We start from the raw sequence: 24,545 nt of genomic DNA, 5'->3' as shown, positions 1-24,545 counted from the left end.
ATTCAAAAAAATCTAAGCTTAATGACGAGTTGATTATTTGAATCAGCTATGTAGTGCTAGGGCAAAATCCAAAAAACGTGCACCCAGTGGGGGCCCAAGACAGAGTTTGGGAGACTCTGTCATAGGGGACTACTTTAGACATGGCCCTGGTCAAAAGTAGTGCACTATATAGGGAAAGGGTTAATATTTGGGATGCAGACTCTGTTCTAATCTGAGGTCAACTGGGAGTGAGCTGCTAACCTGGTCTGGTCTGACCTGACACCTGCTCACTAGCAGCACGTTGGGTTGGTATCAAAATCTCCCGTGTGTGATGAAGAGTGGGAGTCATGCCTCTCAGTGTGCGCGTGTGTTTCCGGTGTGCGTCGCGTCTTAACTGCGTCTGCCAGACCCGCCTGAGTGGACTCTTCTCTCCAGTTGTTCAATCCCTTCTCCCCCAGCCATCAAATGTCTGTCTCTAATACGACAGGGCCACGGAGAATGGACAAGATAGAGAAGAGGACGAAGCAATATTTGAGTCCCAAATGGCACCCTATATAGTGCACTACTTTTGACCAGAACTTTACGAAATGTAGGGAATAGGGTGGGGTCGCATCCATAGTCCGACTTGTTCAACCTCTGGTTCCGCGCGCACACACACACACACACACACACACACACACACACACACACACACACACACACACACACACACACACTTACTGGCCGGCGTGTGAACCCACCCTGCCCTAAGAGACTCAGAGGTTAAGCCGATAGCCCAGTGTTAGTCTCAGCCGTCTCAGTTAGTCTCAGAGTATAGAGGAAATCGCATCAAAGCCTCAGTCAATTGAACCCTTGCAACGAAAAAGCATTATGTGCTGTTTGAAGAATTCTGATACTGTCGAATGTTTATACTTTTTGGGAGTGTCATTATTGAAAGATCATGTCATCACACTTCTCTCTTTCAAATATACTTTATCGTTTTTTATTTTATTCTTATTTTTATTCATCAAGTCTATCTTATTGTTTTTCAAAACGCACGTTTATGGTTCTTCATCTGAAGGATTCAATTGGTGGCTTGGTGGATGTGGACCATTAGGGTGAGTGCTGATTCCCAGAATGTTTAATGCCTATTTCTTGCAATGGGGATTGCTTTTGTTATTGCTTTGTTTGTCATGTGTTTTTATTTCCTCCCCTTTATGATTGTTTCCCAGCATTAGCGTGACTAAACCACCGTTTTTGGCTTTAAATAATATAAATCTAAGAAGGCCACGATATGAGAGATTGACCCAAACAGAAATCCACCATAAGGCCGTGGTGACAGCATATAGGTCAAAGCTTAAATCCTTGTATGGAGTTATTCTTTTAAAAAAATGATGGGGGGCATTAGTACCATATTTCAGGAGGTCGCATTTAGCTGCTACACATTGGCTGTGTCTCAAATGGCACCCTATTCCCTATATAGTGCACTACTTTTGACCTAGTCCTATTGGCTTCCAAACTGGCAGCGACTACAATACAGACCAAAAGGACATGGCAAAAAGCTCAACTATTGAAGGACTTTTTTTCCCATTTTTTGTTGTTATTAGAGGTAGAAATTTACAATAGGTCAAAATTCAATCCAATATTAATAAAAAATCCAAATAATAAACTAATTAAACAACAACCGATCAATTCAAATTTGACAAACCAAATGGTCATCCAATCAATCAAAAGGAAAAACAAAAGTTAGCAATTAATAAAAAAAGGATTCAGAAGAATGTGTCCATCAGCCAATTCGTCTGTCAGTCAGTTCACAATGTGTCTGTGTCTTTGTGTTGGGGGAGGGGAAGTGGTGGGGTCTGAGATGAGTTGGCAGTTGCGGTTACTCTGTGCTGTGTCCAGGATTGTTGCTGCTGTTGGGTTTGGGACCGGGAGAAAACTGCTTTAGTGTCGGGACCAGGACTGGAGACCAGGGGTTGGTGCTGGGACTGGGGAAAAACAGGAACCGGGACCCAAGGCTGCTGCAGGTGCTGGGTTGGGATCTGGGTTTGTAGAGGGGAGGAAGAGCAACCCGTGGAGCATACAAACAGACACACAAGGGAGCCCTAGACCCAGGAGTCCGTGGTGATATTCCCCTTGTGGTCTTCTCACTCCGTGTGATGATCTGATGTTTTTAAAGTCAATTTGTTTGATTATTCTCAAATTCATTACATGTTCAAATGAGCAGTAAAACATGTCAGACTTTTTTACTGTGGATAATACCCAAAATGACCGTATACACTTCAGTTTCCCTTTACATTGTAGTTGCAGAGTCTGCATTTGCCCCACTTGCCAGTTTGACGCTAACACCAGCAGACAGGGACAAGTTACTGTACTGAGCATATATGCTTAGTCTAACTACACATATTTAATTACAAGCACTCCTTAGTAAAAACAGTAACAATAGCCTTTAGGTGCCTGTAAAAAAACAAACCTGCTTTCTGGATTTTGTGTGTTTTTCGGGATTTATAAAACACCTCGTGATTCTATAAAACATTTCATGTTTTCATCCACACAATGTTTATAATGTTAATAAATTGACTAAGCCACATATTAATTGTCATTAATTCATTATCATTAATATCAGCTAGTACTGCCTACTCTACTACCACTATCGTACTATACTGATAGTGGTATTGTGATGTATCTGGATTGTTAGCAGTTTTTTCACACATCTAGGTCATGGCCTAGGATGATGAATGATACCGCCATGTGCTATATAAAACACGCTAATGTAATGGTAAAGCACCCATTGGTAGCTAACGACGCTAGCTAACTCCCAAGGGCCGACTGTTTCCTTATCTCAGCACTTCTCTACGTGCAGAAAAAGGTGTCCCAGATATAGCTGTCATGTTCTGACCTGAGTTATTTTGTTATGTCTTTGTTTTAGTATGATCAGGGCGTGAGTTGGGTGGGTAGTTTATGTTCGTTTTTCTATGTTGCGTTTATGTGTTTTGGCCTGGTATGGTTCTCAATCAGAGGCAGGTGTCGTTCGTTGTCTCTGATTGAGAATCATACTTAGGTAGCCTTTTCCCACCTGTGGGTGGTTGTTTTCTGTTGAGTGTTTGTATCTGCACCAGACTGAACTGTTTTGGTTTCGTTCATTCACTTTGTTGTTTTTGTTCAGTGTTCTATGACTTTATTAAAAATATGGCCACTTACCACGCTGCGCATTGGTCCTCACCTTCTTCCACCGCCAACGGCCGTTACAATAGCCTGATTCACACAACTGACTCCCACCTCAAAATGAATAGTTAGATATGTGTGTGTTAAGTTGAAAACGAGTAAATACTTAAATAATCCAGTGCCTTACTTTTTGTAGGTCAGTATCCTAAACTTAAAAGGCTCAAACAGATTTTTTGGAATTTCAGTGTATCTCACTTTTGGAAGAATTCTTGGAATACAAGAATGAAATGACTGGACTCATACACACAAACACCCACCACATAGTTTTTCATCTCAAATCCATTTGGGTTAATATTATGAGCTTGTTGATTTGTTTTTGTTGTGGTGTTACACAACACATTGTGAAGTAATAGTAATAACTTTCCTATATACAAATATAATAACTTATTCCACTGCGTTGTTAATGCTAATTTCTGATTGGTTTGAAGGGCACTCGAGAGGGTGCATTATTTCCTTATAATGCACAGCAATATTCAATGGCTCTGTTATGCATCGTAGCACACACCTTCCATCCCGTGCACAATATTCCATAGACTGCATAGCCCATAGTTGATTAACCCATATGTATTTCCTGATCTTTGGCACTTCTTGTGTAGGGATCTACAAAATTGTATGCGTCACCCTATTCTCTATATAGTGCACTACTTTGGACCAGGGCCCATATGGCACTGATCAAAAGTAGTGCACTATGTTGAGAATAGGGTGTCAATGGGGCTGTGATCAAAAGTAGTGCACTATGTAGGGAATAGGTGCCATTTGGGATGGAAACTGACTGTGATGCCTTTCAGTTCCTGAACAAGGATAAACATTTGATTGCTAGGGGAAAAGCCTGTCATATAACATGGTTCTCATGTGTGGCCAACTTGAAGAGAATGTCAGGAGTGGCAACTTGCATGTTAAACCACACGTATTATCCTGTTGGTGGTGGTGGTCCCAAACTGCAAATCACTTTTCACAGCTGCACAATAGTATGAGTTGAAAACGCATGGTTCCTGTTAGGCAAATCCATGGTTTCCATGGTGATGCTATCCCAACTATATGCACTGATTGTACAACACATTAGGAAATCCTTCCTAATTCGGTGTTGCATCCCTTTTTGCCCTCAGAACAGCCTCAGTTCGTCAGGGCATGAAATCTACAAGGTGTAGAAAGCGTTCCACAGGCTGGCCGATGATTACTCCAATGCCACTCGAGTGGCGCAGCGGTCTAAGGCACTGATCTCAGTGCTGGAGGTATCACTACAAACTCCCTGGTTTGATTCCAGGCTGTATCACAACAGGCTGTGATTGGGAGTCCCATAGGGTGGCATACAATTGACCCATCATTGTCTGGATTTGGCTGGTGTAAGCTGTCATTGTAAATAAGAATTTGTTCTTAACTGACTTGCCTGGTTAAATTTAAATTTAGAAACTCCCACAGTTGTGTTAAGTTGGCTGGATGTCCTTTGGATGGTGGACCATTCTTGATACGCACAGGAAACTGTTGTGTGAAAAACCCAGCAGTGTTGCACTTCTTGACACACTCAAACCGGTGCGCCTGACACCTACTACCATGACTTGTTCAAAACCACTTAAATATTTTGTCTTGCCCATTTACCCTGTGAATGGCACCCACACACAGCCCGTGTCGTAATATGTCTCAAGGCTTACCAATCATTCTTTAACCTGTCTCCTGAAGTAGATTTAACAAGTGACATTAATACAGGATCATAGCTTTCACCTTGATTCAGCTGGTCAGCCTATGTCATGTAGATGGCAGGTGTTCCTAATGTTTTGTGCACTCAGTGTATAATACACTGTATAGCTCCCAGTAATCAATTTAACAAAAATCTTAGATCAGCTTTAATATTGCAGATAGATTGTGGCTTCTATCAATGTAATTATATGCGTCATTTCCAATCACCCATTTTTTGGTTAATATATTTTTGTTAATGTATTTTCCTTGTTTATTGTTTTTTCCTAACCCTGCCATCCCTCCCCTAATTGGAGTAAACTCATGAACAACCATACATAGGCTTCTACTTCCAGTAAATACTATATACATTTTACGGACACAGTATATTTTACATTAGTTACATTTTATATATATATTTTTTGTCCGACCCTTCTGCTTCCCTCAACACCTCCCATCTATCTCTGAAAACCATAAATGTTTTATTCATATTTGCCATATATCTTTTAACTTTGGTGTGATGTTTCACAAACGTTCTGAACCTTTCTACTCTCACAGTTTCTACAGATTGTAAGTTAAGGATAAAGTTTTTTGCTTACAGAATGATTAAATTATTGAATGATTGACTATGACTTTTCAAATCACCCAGCAGTGCTAGTAATCCAGTAATTCAGTGTTTGCTTATCCACCCAGGCTTGGAGCTCACAGCTGCATGGTTCGACAGTCTTAACATTTCACAGCATGAGCAGTGACAGCTCTCCTGCTCAAGACAGACGACTGCCTCTTTCTCCAGACTTAATGCACTTGCTAATTTGTTTACCTTGTTCAAATAGTTCCTTCACAGAAGGAATTTGTCTCAACCCACCATAACTCACTCCCAGTCACTCCATTTGTCTGGGGAAGCGATGACAGTCGCACTAATTAGGTTGGTGGGTGACAACAGAGCTGTTACCTGGGAAATGGGGAGATCAATGTTTTTATATAACACAATGAACTAGAGGCAGATTGGAAACATGCCTGTTAACGGTCAAGCACAGTCATCCTATTTCCCAAGTAAAAATAACGTTTGAATGACCAAAATGTCACTCATGATATTTTTACACTATTGAAATGCTCAGAATTGAATAAATATGACCTTTTCTCTCATTTCTAACTATCAGGAAGCTTGAAATAACAAAATTAGTGGGCGGGGAGCTGATATTCATGAGCTCGCGTTAACTGAAAGGTTTTTGAAAGGCCCTTGTGGTCATTTGACAAGGTAAACAATGGGCCACATGTCATTCCGAGCCTAAATCATATGCCTCAACCCATTTTCTCAGCAAAATGTTCTCATAGTCAACAGAGCTGATCATGGACTGTTGGATATCAGACAGCAGCAATATACATTTGCATTTCTATTGTTTGTAGCTAATTACAGAATACAGTTCACTGATATACTTCTTCACAAGAATTAGTCTCCCTTAAAGCTTACATGCTGACCACAAGGCAAAAGCGCCTATGATTTGTCAGTTTTATGGTAGTGCATATTTAAATGAGCTAAGATGATAAGATGCTATTGTTGATGTATTCATTTTACTGCTTTATTGCATAAAGCCTGAAGAAAATCCTTGATAAATTCCTGCCTCCTGAATCCAAGTGTTTGACACGGGGGGAGGGGACAAGTAACTTTATGATCAAACTTTATCAATGTACAGTCATTTTCACACTTAAAAAAAATATATATTTATAAAAAATGTTAATAACAATTTTGGGGGGAATATCCTAAACATACAATATACTTGCAGTGAAGCCGCTCAACAACTACACCATGGCAGTCATCCAACAGACTCCCGTTCAGAGCGACACACAGAAGCATCCAGTGGCAATGCCTTGCTCAAGGGCACGTTGACAGATCTCCCACCAGGCCAAAAAACGTGAACCCAAACCCTCAAAGATCGCCCCCCTACAGTTCCCCAATAGAGGTCCCTCAACCATTTGACACCCTTCCGAAAGACCCCCCCCAAGAAGAAAAATAAATAAATACAATAATGCCCTTCCCCACCCCCAAGAACCCCCCCAATGCACCAACAACCAAGAGAATGAACTAAAGAGAAAAAAGTAAAAGACAGAAGAAAACAGCAAACAACAACGCAAAAAAAAATGTATTAATTAAAAATAAATTAAGGACATCAAGGACAACTAAAATAATAACAGCAATGCCAACTGTATATGTTTGTGTGCATGTCGGGCACTCTTACATGTATGTGTATGTTCTTGTATGTGTTTATTTGAATGGGAGTGTGTGTATACGCATGTGCACAAACACCTGCACGGCATTAGTTGTAAAAACTATGCCACTTAGTGTCATTCAAGCATACCTTTTATTATGTTTTATTTTGTCTTAATTTTTGACTTTTATTTTTTATCTTTTTCATACTTGGGTCACCCTACTTTGAACTTGGTTCATCTAAATATCATCCAATTTTATGAAAAACAGTATTTTCAGTGTTCGGGACCTTAAATTGCAAAATTGAGTTGAGGTACAAACTGACTGTGTATTCAAACAGGGAGGATGAATGCATTAAAGGGGCGATCTGGAATGAGTACATGCAGTTTTGGTGGGGTGACTCCTTGATTCACAGCTTCAAATGCCAGATTGTCCCTTTAAGCTTTGTTGGAAATGTGTGCCTGTTCATGTAGGATTTTTGACTTGGCTTTGATCAAATAAAAACCAGCTTACATATCATTCATCAGCTTTGTCAGGAATAACTTCATACAGTTCTGTGCACAATGCATTGTCCCGGACACCCTGTCATTTTGTAATATGGAGAAAATAATATATTGCTTAGTCTCTTATCTGTTTGAGTTCAGATTCATAAATGAGCCCGTTGTAAACCCACAGATCTCTTAGAGATGAAGTGGGACCTCTATAAAAATGGATGGAGCTGGCGGAAGATTTCTTCAATTGTTCCCTTTTATGTGTCATTTTTATACCATATATCACTTTTGAGGGATCTACATTTTATGAATATCATCAACACTGTTATTCATAACAGCAGTAATCGGCATGGTCTTGAAAAAAACGTGTTTCCAGAGTACTCAGTGAAGGGATTAGAGACAAGTTTCATGGCAAATGGCATCCTATTCTCTATCATTTTAGTAAATCTTTTTTTAACCTTTATTTACATTTCTTTCTGATTGCTTAGGCACTATCTTTGAAACTATAAGCTATTTTTTTGCAAAAATCTACACACAAACCACAAAACCTCACACCAAACCAGCAAAGCAGTATACACTTCTTGCAAAAGCAAACAATTCTTGTAAACCTCTTCAAACTTTTTTTTTTTAATTGTGATTTTGCGTCAATACAGTACACAGAATTTGAATAAGCACACGAAGCGCCAACTACGCACTGATACTTTAAATTAAAAACACTTTTTCTGTTGTGCAGGGCATAGCAGTTTGCAATAAAGTTTTGTCGTACATGTAGTAAACACTCGTTCAAACAGGTATACAAAATGTGTAAAGTTTGGATGTGTATGCCAAACATAACACACTACCAATACAAATAAGGGGGAAAAGTCTTTGTTTTTTCCTCAAAATGTTCTAAAACTCCTCAAACAACAAAAGTGCAGTAGAAGAAAACAAAAACATTTGTGCTAAAAAAAAAAACAGAAGAAAATTAGGCTACATCTCGGCCTTCTTTGTGGGTCTGCCCCTAAGACTTCATCCACATCACATGTGATGTTGTCTTGAGCGAGGCAGTGTGGAAAGTATTGCCTGGAGTGCCGTATCCATGCCTGGCATGACCCCTGATCGATGTCTCCACAAGCCTGCAGAGGGGTATGTGTTGGTGGGGCTGGCGATCATACACCTTCCAAAGCCATGCAGAGAAGAATTCTTCAATACGATTCAAGAACGGAGAGTATGGGGGAGATTGAGTGCGATGAAAAGTGGGTGACCTGTGAACCAATTGCGGACCACAGCAGTCCAGTGGAAACTAATATTGTCCCAGATGATAACGTACCTGGGCTGCTCTGGTCCCTGGTCATTAGGGGTTAGTCTGTTGTGGAGGGTGTCCAGAAATGTGATAATGTTTGCAGTGTTGTATGGGCCTAGGATTGCATGATGGTGAAGGACGCTGTTTTGACTAATAGCCACACACATTGTTATGTTGCCACCACATTGTCCAGGGACGTTGATGATGGCACGGTGTCCAATGATATTTCTGCCGCGGCCCCTTGTTTTTGCAAGGTTGAAACCTGCCTCGTCCACATATATTAGCTCATGATGCACTGCATCTGCTTCTAGCTCCATGACTCTCTGAAAGAGACAAGACATAACAATGTAGCACAGTACGAAAAAAGACCTAATAATTCCACCAGTGGTATGTTTCCACCAAACGGACTTGTTACTTGTTGATAAAAACGATATTATGTAGCACCATACACTTCCAGATCCAATACCAATGATAGGAGAGTAAAGCTTACCTGCACATATTCATATCTCAGTTGTTCTGGGGTGAACAGTCGACCTCTTCCACCAGATACTGGTTTTCTTGCAGTTCTGTAAAAACATTTGAATGGTTTTAGTGATAGATCTTTCTCATTATGAAAGTACAGTACCAGTAAGACTACAGCACTTACAGTTACTTACCAGTTCTCATTTCAAAATATCCAGATGATAGCGGCTCAGATTTGGCTGAACCCTTTGCCCAGCCTCCTTCATTCTCATCCCATGGTTGACAACATGGTCAACCACAGTCACTCTTATTTATTGTGTTCCTGACTCCCCTTCCTCTCCCTCTTCCCCGTCCTCTCCTTCTCTCCGTCCAACTTCACCTCTTCCTTCTCCTCCTCCTCTTACTTCTTCACCTCCTCCTCCTCCTCTTCCTCCTCCTCTTCCTCCTCTAGCTCAAGCCCCTCTTACTCTCTGTCCAATATTGGCCTCCATTGTTGTCCAAACCAAATGTTTACCTGTGGACTGTTTATAATGCTCAAGCTCTGATTTGTAAGTGAACTCATTATCTAAAAGTGTTTTCACATGTGTCAATGTGGAAAGACAATTGGAGAAAGAGTGTAAGTTCTGCTAGGAGTGTGTTTTCAAATTACAAGCTGAGAACACACATTCAGTTTCACGCACTTGATAAATGCATTGGCTACAAGTGTTAATGGTTTCAGAGAGAGTGCTTCAGGAATCACTGTTAGTGTTTAAGCATTCAGAAACAACTGTAATAAGGTAAGTCAGTTATGAACAAACTCTTATTTACAATGACAGCCTACCCCGGCAACACAGGGGTTAGGCAGTTAACCCACTGTTCCTAGGCCGTCATTGAAAATAAGAATTTGTTCTTAACTGACTTGCCTAGTAAAAAAAAAAAAAAAAAAAAAAAACAGGGCCAATTGTGTGCTGCCCTATGGGACTCGCAATCACAGCATGACGTGATTCATCCTGGATTTGAACCAGGGACTGTAGTGACACCTCTTGCACTGAGATGCAGTGCCTTGTACCGCTGCACTACTCAGGAGCTGTCAAAAGAAGTGCACTTTGGTCAAAGGTGGTACACAATCTAGGGAATAGGGTTCTATTTGGGAGTCAGACATATATTGTAGTAATCTGTCTTTCATGAGTGTTTTAACAGGCAGACATCAACATTTGATGGCGTTTAGCCCATAAAGATAAAGCCTGTCTTTGGAGGGCCCCAACAGCCACAACCACCTCAGCTCACTCAAACTAATCCCACCAGCCCTACAGACTCTCTGACCATGTCAGGCTGAAAATGTCATGTAATCTAATTCTCAGTGAGCCTCTTTTAAAGCCACCTCTACTCTGGTTACATTCCAAATGGTACCATATTCCCTACATAATGAACTACTTTTGACCAGGGCCAATAGATCTCTGGTCAAAAGTAGTGCACTACGGAATGAATCGGGTTCCATTTGGCCTGTATTCCCACGCACTTTCTCTTGCTGTCGTGGGCATATTCCTCAGCTTACTTTATTTGGAACATCAATGTTTCAAGATTTTGCTGATAAATTATTAATAATGTAAAATTAGGGGCAGGCATGTTTATAAAGACGCTAAGAATTGGACGCCACAATTTGTCCACAATTTGTCCTTGTCATTCATGTCCCAATCAGAGAACTGTCATAGTAAGTCATGTATAACATGACCTTGTCATTTGTGAGTTAGGAAAAGATGGAATTCAATATGGAAGAATGACTTTTATTCCATGTCCCAAATGGCACCCTTATGGAAAAACCACATGATTTCACATTTGATTTTGGAACTGCCATATGAGTTCTGTTATAGTCATAGACATCATTCAAACAGTTTTAGAAACTTCAGAGTGTTTTCTATCCAATACGAATAATAATATGCATATTAGCAACTGGGACTGAGGAGCAGGCCGTTGACTCTGGTCACCTTTCATTCAAGCTTTTCAATACTGCCTCTGCAGCCATAAGAAGTTAACAAGACATTTGTGGTGGTTGAAAAACAAGTTTTAATGACTCCAACCTAAGTGTATGAAACTTCCAACTTCAACTGTATGTATGGCGTGCACCAAGCTTATAAATATCTATATTTTTGTACGTGCACAGACTTTTCATAAATGGCGCACACAGACATTTTGTGTGAAATTCACACAATGGTTATGAGGCTTCTGGGATTTAACCTCACAATCTCTTGATTCACAGAATTCAGATCTTCCTGCAACACCACCATGTCTGTGTCAAATTAAATCAAACTTTATTTCTCACATGCGCCGAATACAACAAGTTTAGACCTTACCGTGAAATGCTTACTTACAAGCTCTTAACCAACAGTGCAGTTCAAGAAGAGTTAAGAAAATATTTACCAAATGAACTAAAGTAAAAAGTAAAAAATTATAAAAAGTAACACAATAACATAACGAGACTAAATACAGGGGGTACCGGTACCAAGTCAGTGTGCGAGGGTACAGGTTAGATTTAATTTGTACATGGGAGGTAGGGGTGAAGTGACTATGCATAGATAATAAACAGCGAGTAGCAGCAGTGTACAAAACAAATGGAGGGGGGGTCAATGTTATAGTCTGGTGTCCATTTGACTAATTGTTCAGCAGTCTTATGGATTGGGGGTAGAAGCTGTTAAGGAGTCTTTTGCTTCTAGACTTGGTGCTCCAGTACCGCTTGCCGTGCATTAGCAGAGAGAACAGTCTATGGCTTGGGTGACTGGAGTCTCTGACAATTTTAAGGGCTTTCCTCTGACACCGCCTATTATATAGGTCCTGGATTGCAGGAAGCTTGGCCCCGGTGATGTACTGGGCCGTATGCACTACCCGCTGTAGCGCCTTATGGTCAGATGCCGAGCAGTTGCCCTACCAGGAGGTTATGTAACTGGTCAGGATGCTCTCAATGGTGCAGCTGTGGATTTTCTTGAGGATCTGGGGACCCATGCCAAATCTTTTCAGTTTCCTGAGGGGGAAAGGTTTTGTCGTGCCCTCTTCATGACTGTCTTGGTGGACAGTGTTTGGACTGTGATAGATCATTGGTGATGTGGACACCAAGGAACTTGAAACTCTCAACCCAATCCACTATTAATTTATTTTATTTAACCTTTATTTAACTAGGCAAGTCAGTTAAGAACAAATTCTTAACACTACAGCCCCGTGGATGTTAATGGGGGCCTGTTCAGCCTGCCTTGTCCTGTAGTCAACGATCAGCTCCTTCGTCTTGTCAACATTGAGGGAGAGATTGTTGTCTTGGCAACACACTGTCAGTTCTCTGACCTCCTCCCTATAGGTTGTCTCATCGTTGTCTGTGATCCAGCCTACCACTGTTGTGTCGTCAGCAAACTTAATGATGGTGTTGGAGTCGTGTTTGGCCACGCAGTCGTGGGTGAACAGGGAGTACAGGAGGGGACTAAATACACACCCCTAGGGGCCCCAGTGTTGAGGATCAGCGTGGCAGAGATATTGTTGCCTACCCTCCACACCTGCAGAGGGAAGTGTTTAGTCCCGTGGTCCTTAGCTTAGTGATGAGCTTTGTGGGCACTATGGTGTTGAACGCTGAGCTGTAGTCAATTAACAGCATTCTCACATAGGTGTTCCTTTTATCCAGGTAAGGAAAGGGCAGTGTGGAGTGCGATTGAGATTGTGTCATCTGTGGATCTGTTGGTGCGGTATGTGAATTGAAGTCGGTCCAGGGTATCCAGGAGGATGCTGTTGATGTGAGCCATGACCAGCCTTTCAAAGCACTTCATGTCTACCAATGTGAGTGCTACAGGGCGGTAATCATTTAGTTAGGTTATCTTCGCTTCCTTGGGCACAGGGTCAGCTTGAAACAAGTAGGTATTACAGACTCAGCCAGGGAGAGATTAAAAATGTCAGTGAAGACACTCCGCGCATGCTTTGAGTACACGTCCTGGTAATCCATCTGGCCCCGCGGCTTTGTGAATGTTGACCTGTTTAAAGGTCTTGTTCATGTCAGCTACGGAGAGCATGATCATACAGTCATCAGGAACAGCTGGTGCTCTTGTGCATGCTCTGTGTTGCTTGCCTCGAAGTGAGCATAAAAGGCCTTCAGCCTGTCTGGTAGGCTTGCATCACTGGGCAGCTCGCATGTGGGTTTCCCTTTGTGGTCCGTAATGGTTTTCAAGCCCTGCCACATCCGACGAGTATCAGAGCTGGTGTAGTAGGATTCAATCTTATTACTGTATTAATGCTTTGCTTGTTTGATGGTTCGTCTGAGGGCATAGCATGATTTCTTATAGACGTCCGGGATTAGTGTCCCGCTCCTTGAAAGCGGCAGCTCTAGCCTTTAGCTCGATGCGGATGTTGCCTGTAATCTATGGCTTCTGGTTGGGACATGTACGTACGGTCACTGTGGGGACGACATCGTCGATTCACTTCTTGATTTTGCCAATGACTGAGGTGGTATATTCCTCAATGCTATTGGATGAATCCCAGAACATATTCCAGTCTGTGCTAGCAAATAAAAGCAAATAACAGATTTCACCTATATTCCTACTCTTTAGACTTCAAAGTAAAGCCCTGCTTAGTAAAGACCCACTACCACTCTGTTCTGTCCCCTATATACATTTAATTGACAGGGAACTACAACCACATGTCACTTAAGTACAGCACTCTCACTAACGGGTTCAAAAAATATTCTCATTGTGTCAATAGTTACAGTATCTTGCGAAAGTGTTCGGCCCCCTTGAACTTTGCGACCTTTTGCCACATTTCAGGCTTCAAACATAAAGATATAAAACTGTATTTTTTGTGAAGAATCAACAAGTGGGACACAATCATGAAGTGGAACGACATTTATTGGATATTTCAAACTTTTTTAACAAATCAAAAACTGAAAAATTGGGCGTGCAAAATTAGAATTTGTGTCTGTTCACTGCTCAGCAAAGTTCAAAGCGCCTAGACCCACTTACAGTAATTCCTGCCTTTTTGCTCACTTTAGATTATTTGGCTTGCATGTAATCCGAGGTAATGTCTGTGCCTATGTGCCTGCCTTGCCCTCATACAGATTTCTGACTCAAATAAAACAAGGTCAAAGTACTATAACACAAATACATGTTTGTTTTGTGCAGTATTGGAGGTGCAAAGACAATTTTGATGGAAGCAGACAAAGTAACCTCTCAAAAGTAAATGTTTAGATTTGTCCTTAAAGGGGTACAACTGCTTGTCACTAGGGTGATACCCTGTAAGGTCCCATTATGTGCTTTTAGTTATAGGTACATAACTGTAGCCTAGTTCATACCTCAGATAGTACCTTTCTCTACATACACAAAATCATCCTTTGTACCTTTGCTTATATTAAAATCACAGTGTCAAATCCATTTGTTCCTTGTACAGTAAGTAGCACACATGTACGTTTACCATACACCAGTTAAACTGGTACAACCATTTAGCTAAGTAACTAGCTGAAATCCATGCCCCAACTAAGCCACGCACCAGTATAATTTCCCAGTGTGCCTTGCCTTTTCTAGGGAATTGTAGAGTGTACACCCATGACTGTATTTATTAGTGTTAGAGACATGGTTGTTGAATTCATTCCTCTTGTGGCCTTCATTAAGTGATTTCCTAGGCATGTATTATCAATTTAATTATAGTCTTTATGATAATAAATTCTACCCAGAATGGAGAAAACATTACGACCAACTGCTTTTTCCGTTACCTACTGATCAGGTGAATGCTATGATCTGTTATTGATGTCACTTGTTAAATCCACTTCAATCAGTGCAGCGGTCTAAGGTACTGCATCTCAGTGCTTCAGGCATCACTACAGACACCCTGGTTTGAATCCAGGCTGTATCATGACCGGCCATGATTGGGAGTCCCACAGGGCGTCCGGTGTGGGCCGCCATTGTAAATAAGAATTTGTTCTTAACTGACTTACCTAGTTAAATAAAGGTAAAACAAGAAATATTTTTCTGCCTTCAGAGACAATTGAGACATGGATTGTGTATGTTTGCCATTCAGAGAGTCAATGGGCAAGACAAAATATTTAAGCTCCTATGAATGGGGTATGGCAGTAGCACCAATTTGATTGCTGCAATGCTGCTTGGTTTTTCACGCTCAACAGTTTCCCGTGTCTATCAAGAATGGTCCACCACCCAAATTGACACAACTGTGGGAAGCATTGGATTCAACATGGGCCAGCATCCCTGTGGAATGCTTTTGACACCTTGTAGAGTCCTTGCCCTGTCAATTGAGGCTGTATTGAGGGCAAAACGGGTTGCAACCGGATAGTAGGAAGGTGTTCCTAATGTTTTGTACACTCAGTGTCTATCCATGAAGCCTTATTTTGAGGACAAGATTTACACTAATACAGTGGCCTGTAACGCATGGTTTATTAGGTCACACCAGGACTTCAAGTAGGCTTGTTCAGTAACTTTACCCAAATTACCCAAACATGTCTTAATATGGAATCCTTGTTAATTTCCTCCCACTTCCAAGAATCTTCAAACCAGGATTTCTGAAAAACCCGGGAAAGTTATTAGAAGTCATATTATGCTGTTTTGCAAAGTGATTTGTAATTCCTATTGCAATCCATCCAGCATTAAAATATCCAACAGATACTCACCCAACCTGCATGTAGAGTGACTTGCAGGGTTAGGGACATTTTAAGTAGACTACCTAAGCCATTTCAGTAACGTGTGCAAAAAAATCGAACTAACTGATTAGATTAGTTGCATATTATTTATTTTTGTGTAGCATAAGATTAATCAATCTTTCAATTTAGGGCAGCAGGGTAGCCTAGTGGTTAGAGCGTTGGACTAGTAATTGAAAGGTTGCAAGTTCAAATCCCTGAGCTGACAAGGTACAAATCTGTCGTTCTGCCCCTGAACAGGCAGTTAACCCACTGTTCCTAGGCCATCATTGAAAATAAGAGTTTGTTCTTAACTGACTTGCCAAGTAAAATATTTGTTAAATTAAAAAAATGTGCATACATAAACACACATGAAAAACAATTCTTAAATGTTTAGCATGCTGGGAAATATGACAATGATAATAACTTTGGTGCAAATTTGCCTTTTTAAGCTACCACCCCAGTGGTGGGTATTGAGGGTACACAAAATAGATGTGTAAAGTAGGGAAAAGAAATGTGCCTTCACATTGTACCCCTTTTTTGAGAGTGAGAGTGTAGTGATTGTACCTTTTTATATTCAAAATATTGGGTACAAACATTTACCATTATAGTCTTTAACTACACAAATACCCTAAAAGTTATTAAACAGTACCATGTGAGATCATTATCTGTACCTCTGACAGTATATTATGTGCATTTGAATTTTTTTGTAAAAAAATGTATATATATTTCCAAGAGTGTCTCATCATATCCTCGGTTGGAAAAGGCAAATGTCTTATTGGACGCAACATAACTGTCCATCAGTACTACTCAGTGCACCATACCAACATGTTTCAAGGTAACCTGCCTAAATGACTACCGACCCGTAGCACTCACATCAGTAGCCATGAAATGCTTTGAAAGGCTGGTCATGGCTCACATCAACACCATTATCCCAGAAACCCTAGACCCACTCCAATTTGCATACCGAACCAACAGATCCACAGATGATGCAATCTCTATTGCACTCCTCACTGCCCTTTCCCACCTGGACAAACGGAACACCTATGTGAGAATTCTTTTAATTCACTACAGCGCAGCGTTCAATACCATAGTGCCCTCAAAACTCACACTAAGCTAAGGACCCTGGGACTAAACACCTCCCTCTGCAACTGGATCCTGGACTTCCTGACAGGCCGCACCCAGGTGGTAAGGGTAGATAACAACACATCTGCCACGCTGATGCTCAACACAGGGGCCCCTCAGGGGTGCATGCTCAGTCCCATCCTGTCCTCCCTGTTCACTCATGACTGCACGGCCAGGTATGACTCCAACACCATCATTAAGTTTCCTGATGACACAATGACACAACAACTGATCACCGACTACGATGAGACAGCCTATATTGAGGAGGTCAGAGACCTGACCGTGTGGTGCAAGGACAACTCCCTCAACATTATCAAGACAAAGGAGATGATTATGGACTACACGAAAAGGATGACCGAGCACGCCCCCATAATTTACTCAAAATTAGACAAAATACAATACAATAAAGCGAGCCCACATAACGGACCGCATTACATACAAACAATTACTCACAAACAAACATGGGGGAACAGAGGGTTAAATAATGAACAAGTACTTGGGGGATTGAAACCAGGTGTGAAGGGAACAAGACAAAACAAATGGAAAATGAAAAGTGGATCGGCGATGGCTAGAAGGCCGGTGACGTCGACCGCCGAACGCCGCCCGAACAAGGAGAGGGACCGACTTCGGCGGAAGTCGTGACAACAAGTAACTACACAACTTTCCAACACTGAAAGGTTCACATACATATCCATCAATGGGGCCAAGCTCCCTGCCATCCAGGACCTCTATACCAGGCGGTATCAGAGGAAGTCCCTAAAAATTGTCAAGGACAACCACCCAAATCATAGACTGTTCTCTCTGCTATCGCACGGCAAGTGGTACAGATGCATCAAGTCTGGAACCAACAGGACCCCCCAAACCATAAGACTGCTAAATAGTTAACCAAATGGCTAACCAGACTATCCTTTATGGAGTGATTTCAGTGCCAACAGACATTGTATTTACATGTTTTGTTTGTTCTAGGATATTGAATTTGTTTTTAATATTATTGATTTTGCAAGAAACAAATTGAGTCATTGAATCCATCAATTGAACTTCTTCATTCTGAATGTATTATTTTTTTTCCAAGAATGTATCCTGTTACCGAGTCACTTTACCTCTACCTGTATGTACACATCTACCTCAATTACTTCGCACACTTGCACATGGACTCGGTACTGTTACCCCATCTATATGGCTAAGTTATCGTTATTCGTGTTGTGCTTATTCCTTGTTACTATCGTTCTATTATTTTTCTCTTGGCATTGTTGGGAAGGTAAACATTTCACTGTTAATCTTCACCGGTTGTTAACAAAGCATGTGCCAAATAGAATATGATATTGATTTGACACAGACACACACACACCGGAGACTTCTCCTGCGATGGCAGTCTTGCCGTTGGAGACAAGCTAGTGGCAGCAAAAAAATGTGCATCAGGATGGAGCTCCACCACTCCAGTCAGATGACAGGCGGGAAGGGAAGGCAAACATGACTCAACTTCAGATCCACACTATCCTGAGCAAGCTTGTAACTGTTAGACACTGTATCAGAAACTGACTGGCTACAGCCGCGAGACCCTCTCTAGCTCTTATTTAGGTCACATTCTGTGCTCCAAAGGCGGGAAAAAAAGGAGTCTCTGTCAATCGACTGCAATGAATACCTTCAGTTGGCCACGGTCCAGTGTATAAAGTGCTCTCTGAGCTGTGGCGGCTGCTGTGTGCGTGCGCACGTGTGTGTTCTCATTTACGTTTGTGTGTTCAATCCCTTGCAAATACAGGGGTGGTGTTTGGGATTGGTTGGGTTGAGATATTCATATTGTGTTTTCAATACAAATGTAGAATATGGTGATGTAGGCCTTTGTGACTCCCAGCGATATTTGATCCCTCTGCCTTATGCAGAAATGGAAATGTCATCCGCATTTTCACAAACAGTTCAGTCCATCTTCAATTACTGTAGCCTCCACACATTCCTCATGCAAAACAATATACACCCTGTCTTTGTCCCAAATGCCATTCTGTTCCCTACATAGTGCAAAGGGCCCCCATGTGGGTCTTCGTCAAAAGTAGTTTTCTATGTAGGGCACAGGGTGCTATTTGGGACGCAAGCCTGTGCATAATGTATGTACTGTACACATACACTAATACATTTATTTGATAGAATTCCATTCCTCAGTTCTCTGTGTTTCAGGTTTATCTGGGGTCATTTAATTTGTTTGGTCCAGTACCCTTTACCTTCCTCCTTTTCCTTCCTCCTTTACCTTCCTCCTTTTCCTTCCTCCTTTTCCTTCCTCCTTTTCCTTCCTCCTTTTCCTTCCTCATTTACCTTCCTCCTTTTCCTTCCTCCTTTACCTTCCTCCTTTACCTTCCTCCTTTACCTTCCTCCTTTTCCTTCCTCCTTTTCCTTCCTCCTTTTCCTTCCTCCTTTTCCTTCCTCCTTTTCCTTCCTCCTTTACCTTCCTCCCTTACCTTCCTCCTTTACCTTCCTCCTTTTCCTTCCTCCTTTTCCTTCCTCCTTTTCCTTCCTCCTTTACCTTCCTCCTTTTCCTTCCTCATTTTCCTTCCTCCTTTTCCTTCCTCCTTTACCTTCCTCCTTTACCTTCCTCCTTTTCCTTCCTCCTTTTCCTTCCTCCTTTACCTTCCTCCTTTTCCTTCCTCCTTTTCCTTCCTCCTTTACCTTCCTCCTTTACCTTCCTCCTTTTACTTGCTTTTATTTACCACAGTGGCCTTTGGTTGTGTGTTATAAATTGCTGCAATGAATTCCCTCTGCTGGCTAAGCCTCAGTGTTCAGAGCTCTGCTTTGGGTGCTTGGACCCTTGTTATTGTCTCGTTATCCTCACCTCCCCGCCTATTGGACTAGGTGACAGGTGCAGATTCAGCATTCTGCTGAATATTTGGAGTTTGTGTGTGTGTGTGTGTGTGTGTGTGTGTGTGTGTGTGTGTGTGTGTGTGTGTGTGTGTGTGTGTGTGTGTGTGTGTGTGTGTGTGTGTGTGTGTGTGTGTGTGTGTGTGTGTGTGTGTGTGTGTGTCAGTCTAAAGTACACAACGGTTCACCAAACATTAAACTGTGGATTTTATGCACTTTTCACATTTACTGTACTTTTCACTGCATTTGTTAATAATTGCTAGGTTTTGACAAACAAAGTAAAAACTAACGGACAACTAAGAAGAGCGGATTTTAGTGATTCCTGTTCTTTCTCACTCCATCTGAACCTGACCTCAGCCCAAATTCCTTATTCCTCCCCAACTCATGGTTGTCCTGTTGACTTGAACCAGACTGTGGCCCTTCTCCTTTCCATAGGATTCCAGATATCTAACAACAACATGTTCTTAACAACAAAAACGTTCTGCCTTCCCCTCTCTCCCTCAGTGACATGAATACGTTTAGAAGTTCACATTTAGAAGTCAGAACCCATCGTTCCTGGAAAATGTGGGGTAGGTGCCACACAGGACAAGAACATGACAAGGGTCTGAGTGAGAGGCTCTAACTGGTGTCTCCATGTGGACAGACACCTCTCCAATGTCTGCACAGTTCCTTAGTCTTCAACTATAAGGGGCTTTTGTTGAGCTCACCTAGCTGTGCCATTGAGTAACGACAGCAGGCACACGTGTCGTTATTTCGTTTGGGACCACAGCCCATGCGTCCTCGCCGTCCCACAATTACTGATGTTGTTCACGCAACAGACGGTCCAATTATACATCACAATCTGGGTCAGGTGGGCATCATTTGAAAGATTGTTCTATTGCCGGCATGACGAACTACGTCATAAAATCAAATACTACAGTGTTAGGCTTTCACAATGCAATTCAGGGAAACAGATACTAATTTTGCCAGTCCGTGAAAGACAGCGGTAATGAGTATATTCAGGTGCCTGTGCACCAGTTCTTTATCTTCACAATAGGTGAACGGTGGCAGCGTGGCCTAGTGGTTAGGGTGTAGGACTAGTAACCGACAGGTTGCAAGTTCAAATCCCCGAGCTGACAAAGTACAAATTTGGTCTTCTGCCCCTGAACAAGGCAGTTATCCCACTGTTCCTAGACCATCCTTTAAAATAAGAATTTGTTTCTTAACTGACTTGCCTGTATAGATAAAATATGCTCATTCTGTTCAGAACAATCAGGCATATCATATTATAACTCTGCATCAAACATAGTGATCATCAATGTTGACCCTGTATAGGAGATTATGAAATGTGAAGTGCAAGTGTTTGGTTCGCTTGTATGATATCAAAGCGGTCCATTTCAATTACATTTCCCTCACTCAGACCCCCAAAAAATGATCAAATGTTGCCCAATTAGCACAACGCCTGTCAGTCAAAACCCATAAAGTGCTGTGAAGAGCAGAGGCAGAGCTCTGACGTCATATACAGCATGTTACTGGAAAACCACTGCATTACAATTTAGGAGATTATCCGTGCTCAAATCTGCCATTTTTCAACCCGTATAAGGCTTTGATGTGTTAAGGGTCATTGGCCCTGTTGGATGCCATTGTTTTCATGTCACCATGTGAGGCAAGGCTTTTATTGGCTGCTGGCTGCAGTGGCCCAGGAGCTGTCAGCTTGTTTTAGAGGGAGTGGAGAGGTAGAGCCACCAGAGTCTTGTCAACAGCCACCTAGATCACTTAGATCAGCTCAAATGACTGGCAGTACTAGGATCAGGGCTCTTATTCAGAATGTGTTTCAGAATAGGAGTTCTGCTCTAAGACAAGTTTTCCCTTTTAGGTGGTAATGAATTAGATTATATGGATAGGGAGGACCTGATCCTAGATCAGCACTTCTACTCTAAGACATTTTGTGAGGAATATATCTATCTGTGGTCAGGTGACTATTCCTGACTGTTTATTGGAGCTTGCTCCCTCTCTTTCTTCTTAGCGGAAATAAACCCTTAAACAGTATTCAATTCTTTCAAACTCAACCCCCGGTTTCTCCCCCATCTCTTTTTCTCTCATGTAATCAAATTCACTAGAGCAAACATAAATGTCGGAAGACAAGCTTGTGGAGCGATTGGAAAGTACTGAAATGCATGCCAAATAAACTGACTGCTATATTTAGATGACCTTGAAGGACAGAAGAAAGAGTTGAATAGGCCTACCTGTGTCAACATCACTGTCTGTTCTCGTCTGCTTAGAGGTGCCAAAAGTCATTCTAATCAGCTTAAGACAATGCCTATGAGTGCATAAGTAATTATCTCCCTCTCTCTTCTCTCCCTCTCTCTCTTTACGTCTCTCTGTTTGTCTCTCTGTTTGTCTGTTCTGGGTTTGTGTGTCCACAGAGCTTATTTAGCGTCAGTAGCAGTTAGATGCGTCTGTCCCCTCGTCCGTGACGATGACGATGAAGGGCTTGTCGAGTAGCCGGAGACACCATCACATGGTGACCTGTGACCCCTCCTATGACTCCATGACCCTGGGGCGCCAAGCCCGGCCCTACCCGCTGAACCCGGGCAATGCCCACCCGGCGGACCACCCTTACTATGCCCAGCGAAGCTCCTTCCAGTCTGAGTGCGGGCCCTACCCTGACCCGGCTAGCAGCACCTTCCCCCGAAGACACTACAGCTCACACCATGAATTGAAGGATGAGTGTGCTGTGGTGCCTTACACCGGAGGCCAGGGGGGAGGAATTAAAAACAACCGCATCCCCCCCAACCTTCTGGAGCAGTTTGAACGGCAGGCGCCGGCACGCCATGACGGCTACCACACACTGCAGTACAAATGCACAGCGGTGGCGCACCAGCGTAGTGACAGTCCAGGGAGGATCCGGCATCTTGTCCACTCGGTCCAAAAGCTCTTCACCAAGTCCCACTCCCTGGAAGGCCCATCCGGGGATAGGATGAACGGGGGCAAGGCCAGCTCTGACGACCCGCCCTCCCACTCGGGCACCCTGAAGCACAGCAGCAAGCGCAGCAAGAGCAAAGACCGCAGCAGGTCGGAGCCCAAGATGCGCTCAGCCATCTCAGGCTACTGGAGCTCGGACGATACCCTGGACCGCGAGGTGTGCCTGTACCACCACCACAGCCCCATCCCAGGAGGCATGCCCTCGGGGGTGATGACCATGGGCCGCCACCCAGGCAAGTCCCAGTCACAGTACTTCATGGAGCAGTACAACACCATCAGTGCCCACTCGCTGAAGACGTCACGAAGCAACAACGACGTCAAGTGTTCTACATGCGCCGGGTTGCCGGGACTGGGCACGGGGATGGACGGGACTGGCCAACTGCTGAAGAAGAGCTCGTGGTCATCAACGCTGACGGTCAGTAGGGCCAGGGAAGTGTACCAGAAAGCATCGGTCAACCTGGACAAAGTCCCGGTCAAGGCTGATACCTGCCAGCGGGGGGGGCGCCAGATCTGTCAATTCCTCCAGGTATGACAACAACCCTTCTTCACCTCCAAACCTCCATCTTCACACCTCCATCCCATGTCCTACCAGAGAGTCATATGCCTGTGTGGAGACACCTGGCCCACTGCATGTCCACTGTCCCTTGAGGCAGAGAGAGAAGGGTAGAGGAGGGGCAGACGTACTCTCTATCTCTATCGATGTCCACGCAGACTGATATCTGGAGGCCCCTCAATGTCCACTGTCCCTTATGGCAGAGAGAGAGAGGAGGAGACAAGGAGCAGACTTACTTTCTCTCTCTATCGGCCACTCTTTGGGGACATGTAAGACGTCCTAATAAGTGTTGAATGTGAGACAAATCAAATGTGAGGCAAATATTTATTGCAGATCTTAATAAAGCAGGTGCAGCAAAATGCTTTTGTTCCTAGCTCCAGTAGGTCAGTAAATGTCTAACAGTACAATACTAATACACAAACAATCCCAAGAAAAAAAATATATAAACAGAGATTACAGTTTTTAACAATCTTTTACACACTAAAAGTGGTACTTGAGGCACACTCAGTGAAACCATTAACTCATGTACCTCATCTTCAGACCAAGTCTGCAAAACTGCAAGCCCATCTGCTTTACACTCAGTTTGCAATAGTGAAACTTTTGCTAAACACTAAACACAGTTCTCTACATTAGACACATCTTTCAAAACGAACAGGTCTTGTGTTTCGCTTGGAAAACACTGCCATTCCAAATGCCACACGCATTTACCAAGTACTTATACCCAGTGCTAACGTGTGAAAACTAATTTCTTCACTTAGACATCAGAGCTTGAGCAGTATAAATAAGCTTCAGGTTGGCTTTCTTGGACAACAATGGAGGCCAATTTTGGAGAGAGAGATAGAGGAAGAGGAATGAGAGTAAGAGGTGGAGGAGGAAGAGGACAAAGATGAGGAGGAGGACAAGGACAAGCATATTTGTTTATCTTCTACATGTATTTGTTTTGTCTGTTACTGTTCATCCCGAAATCTGGATGAAAATGCAATGTCTTGAGAAAGAAACGCATTTTATTCCCCCCCTTTCATTTTTGTTTATAGTGTAAATGTACACTGAATATGCATACATACTGTATATATTTGTGCACATACATGTACGTGTGAGTGCTATGACAAACTGCTGTGGACTCCACTGCACACTGAACA

At 42.5% G+C, this 24,545-nt stretch overlaps 1 protein-coding gene across 2 annotated transcripts in view; it reads left to right on the top strand.

The window, feature by feature from the left end:
• Window positions 1-24,545, top strand: part of LOC135522592 (disks large-associated protein 1-like) — a 238,898-nt gene that overhangs the window by 105,239 nt on the left and 109,114 nt on the right. For both annotated transcript variants that reach the window (XM_064949012.1, XM_064949011.1), the window contains exon 3: window positions 22,295-23,379. In XM_064949012.1, coding sequence (XP_064805084.1) covers window positions 22,348-23,379 — 1,032 coding nt within the window. In that variant the 5' untranslated portion in view covers window positions 22,295-22,347. The remainder of the gene's footprint in view (window positions 1-22,294; window positions 23,380-24,545) is intronic.

Source organism: Oncorhynchus masou, chromosome 30 (genome assembly GCF_036934945.1).
Source record: "Oncorhynchus masou masou isolate Uvic2021 chromosome 30, UVic_Omas_1.1, whole genome shotgun sequence".
Classification (NCBI taxonomy): Eukaryota; Metazoa; Chordata; class Actinopteri; order Salmoniformes; family Salmonidae; genus Oncorhynchus; species Oncorhynchus masou.
Note: the sequence above shows the minus strand (reverse complement) of the source record. Positions and strands in the feature narration are given on the sequence as shown.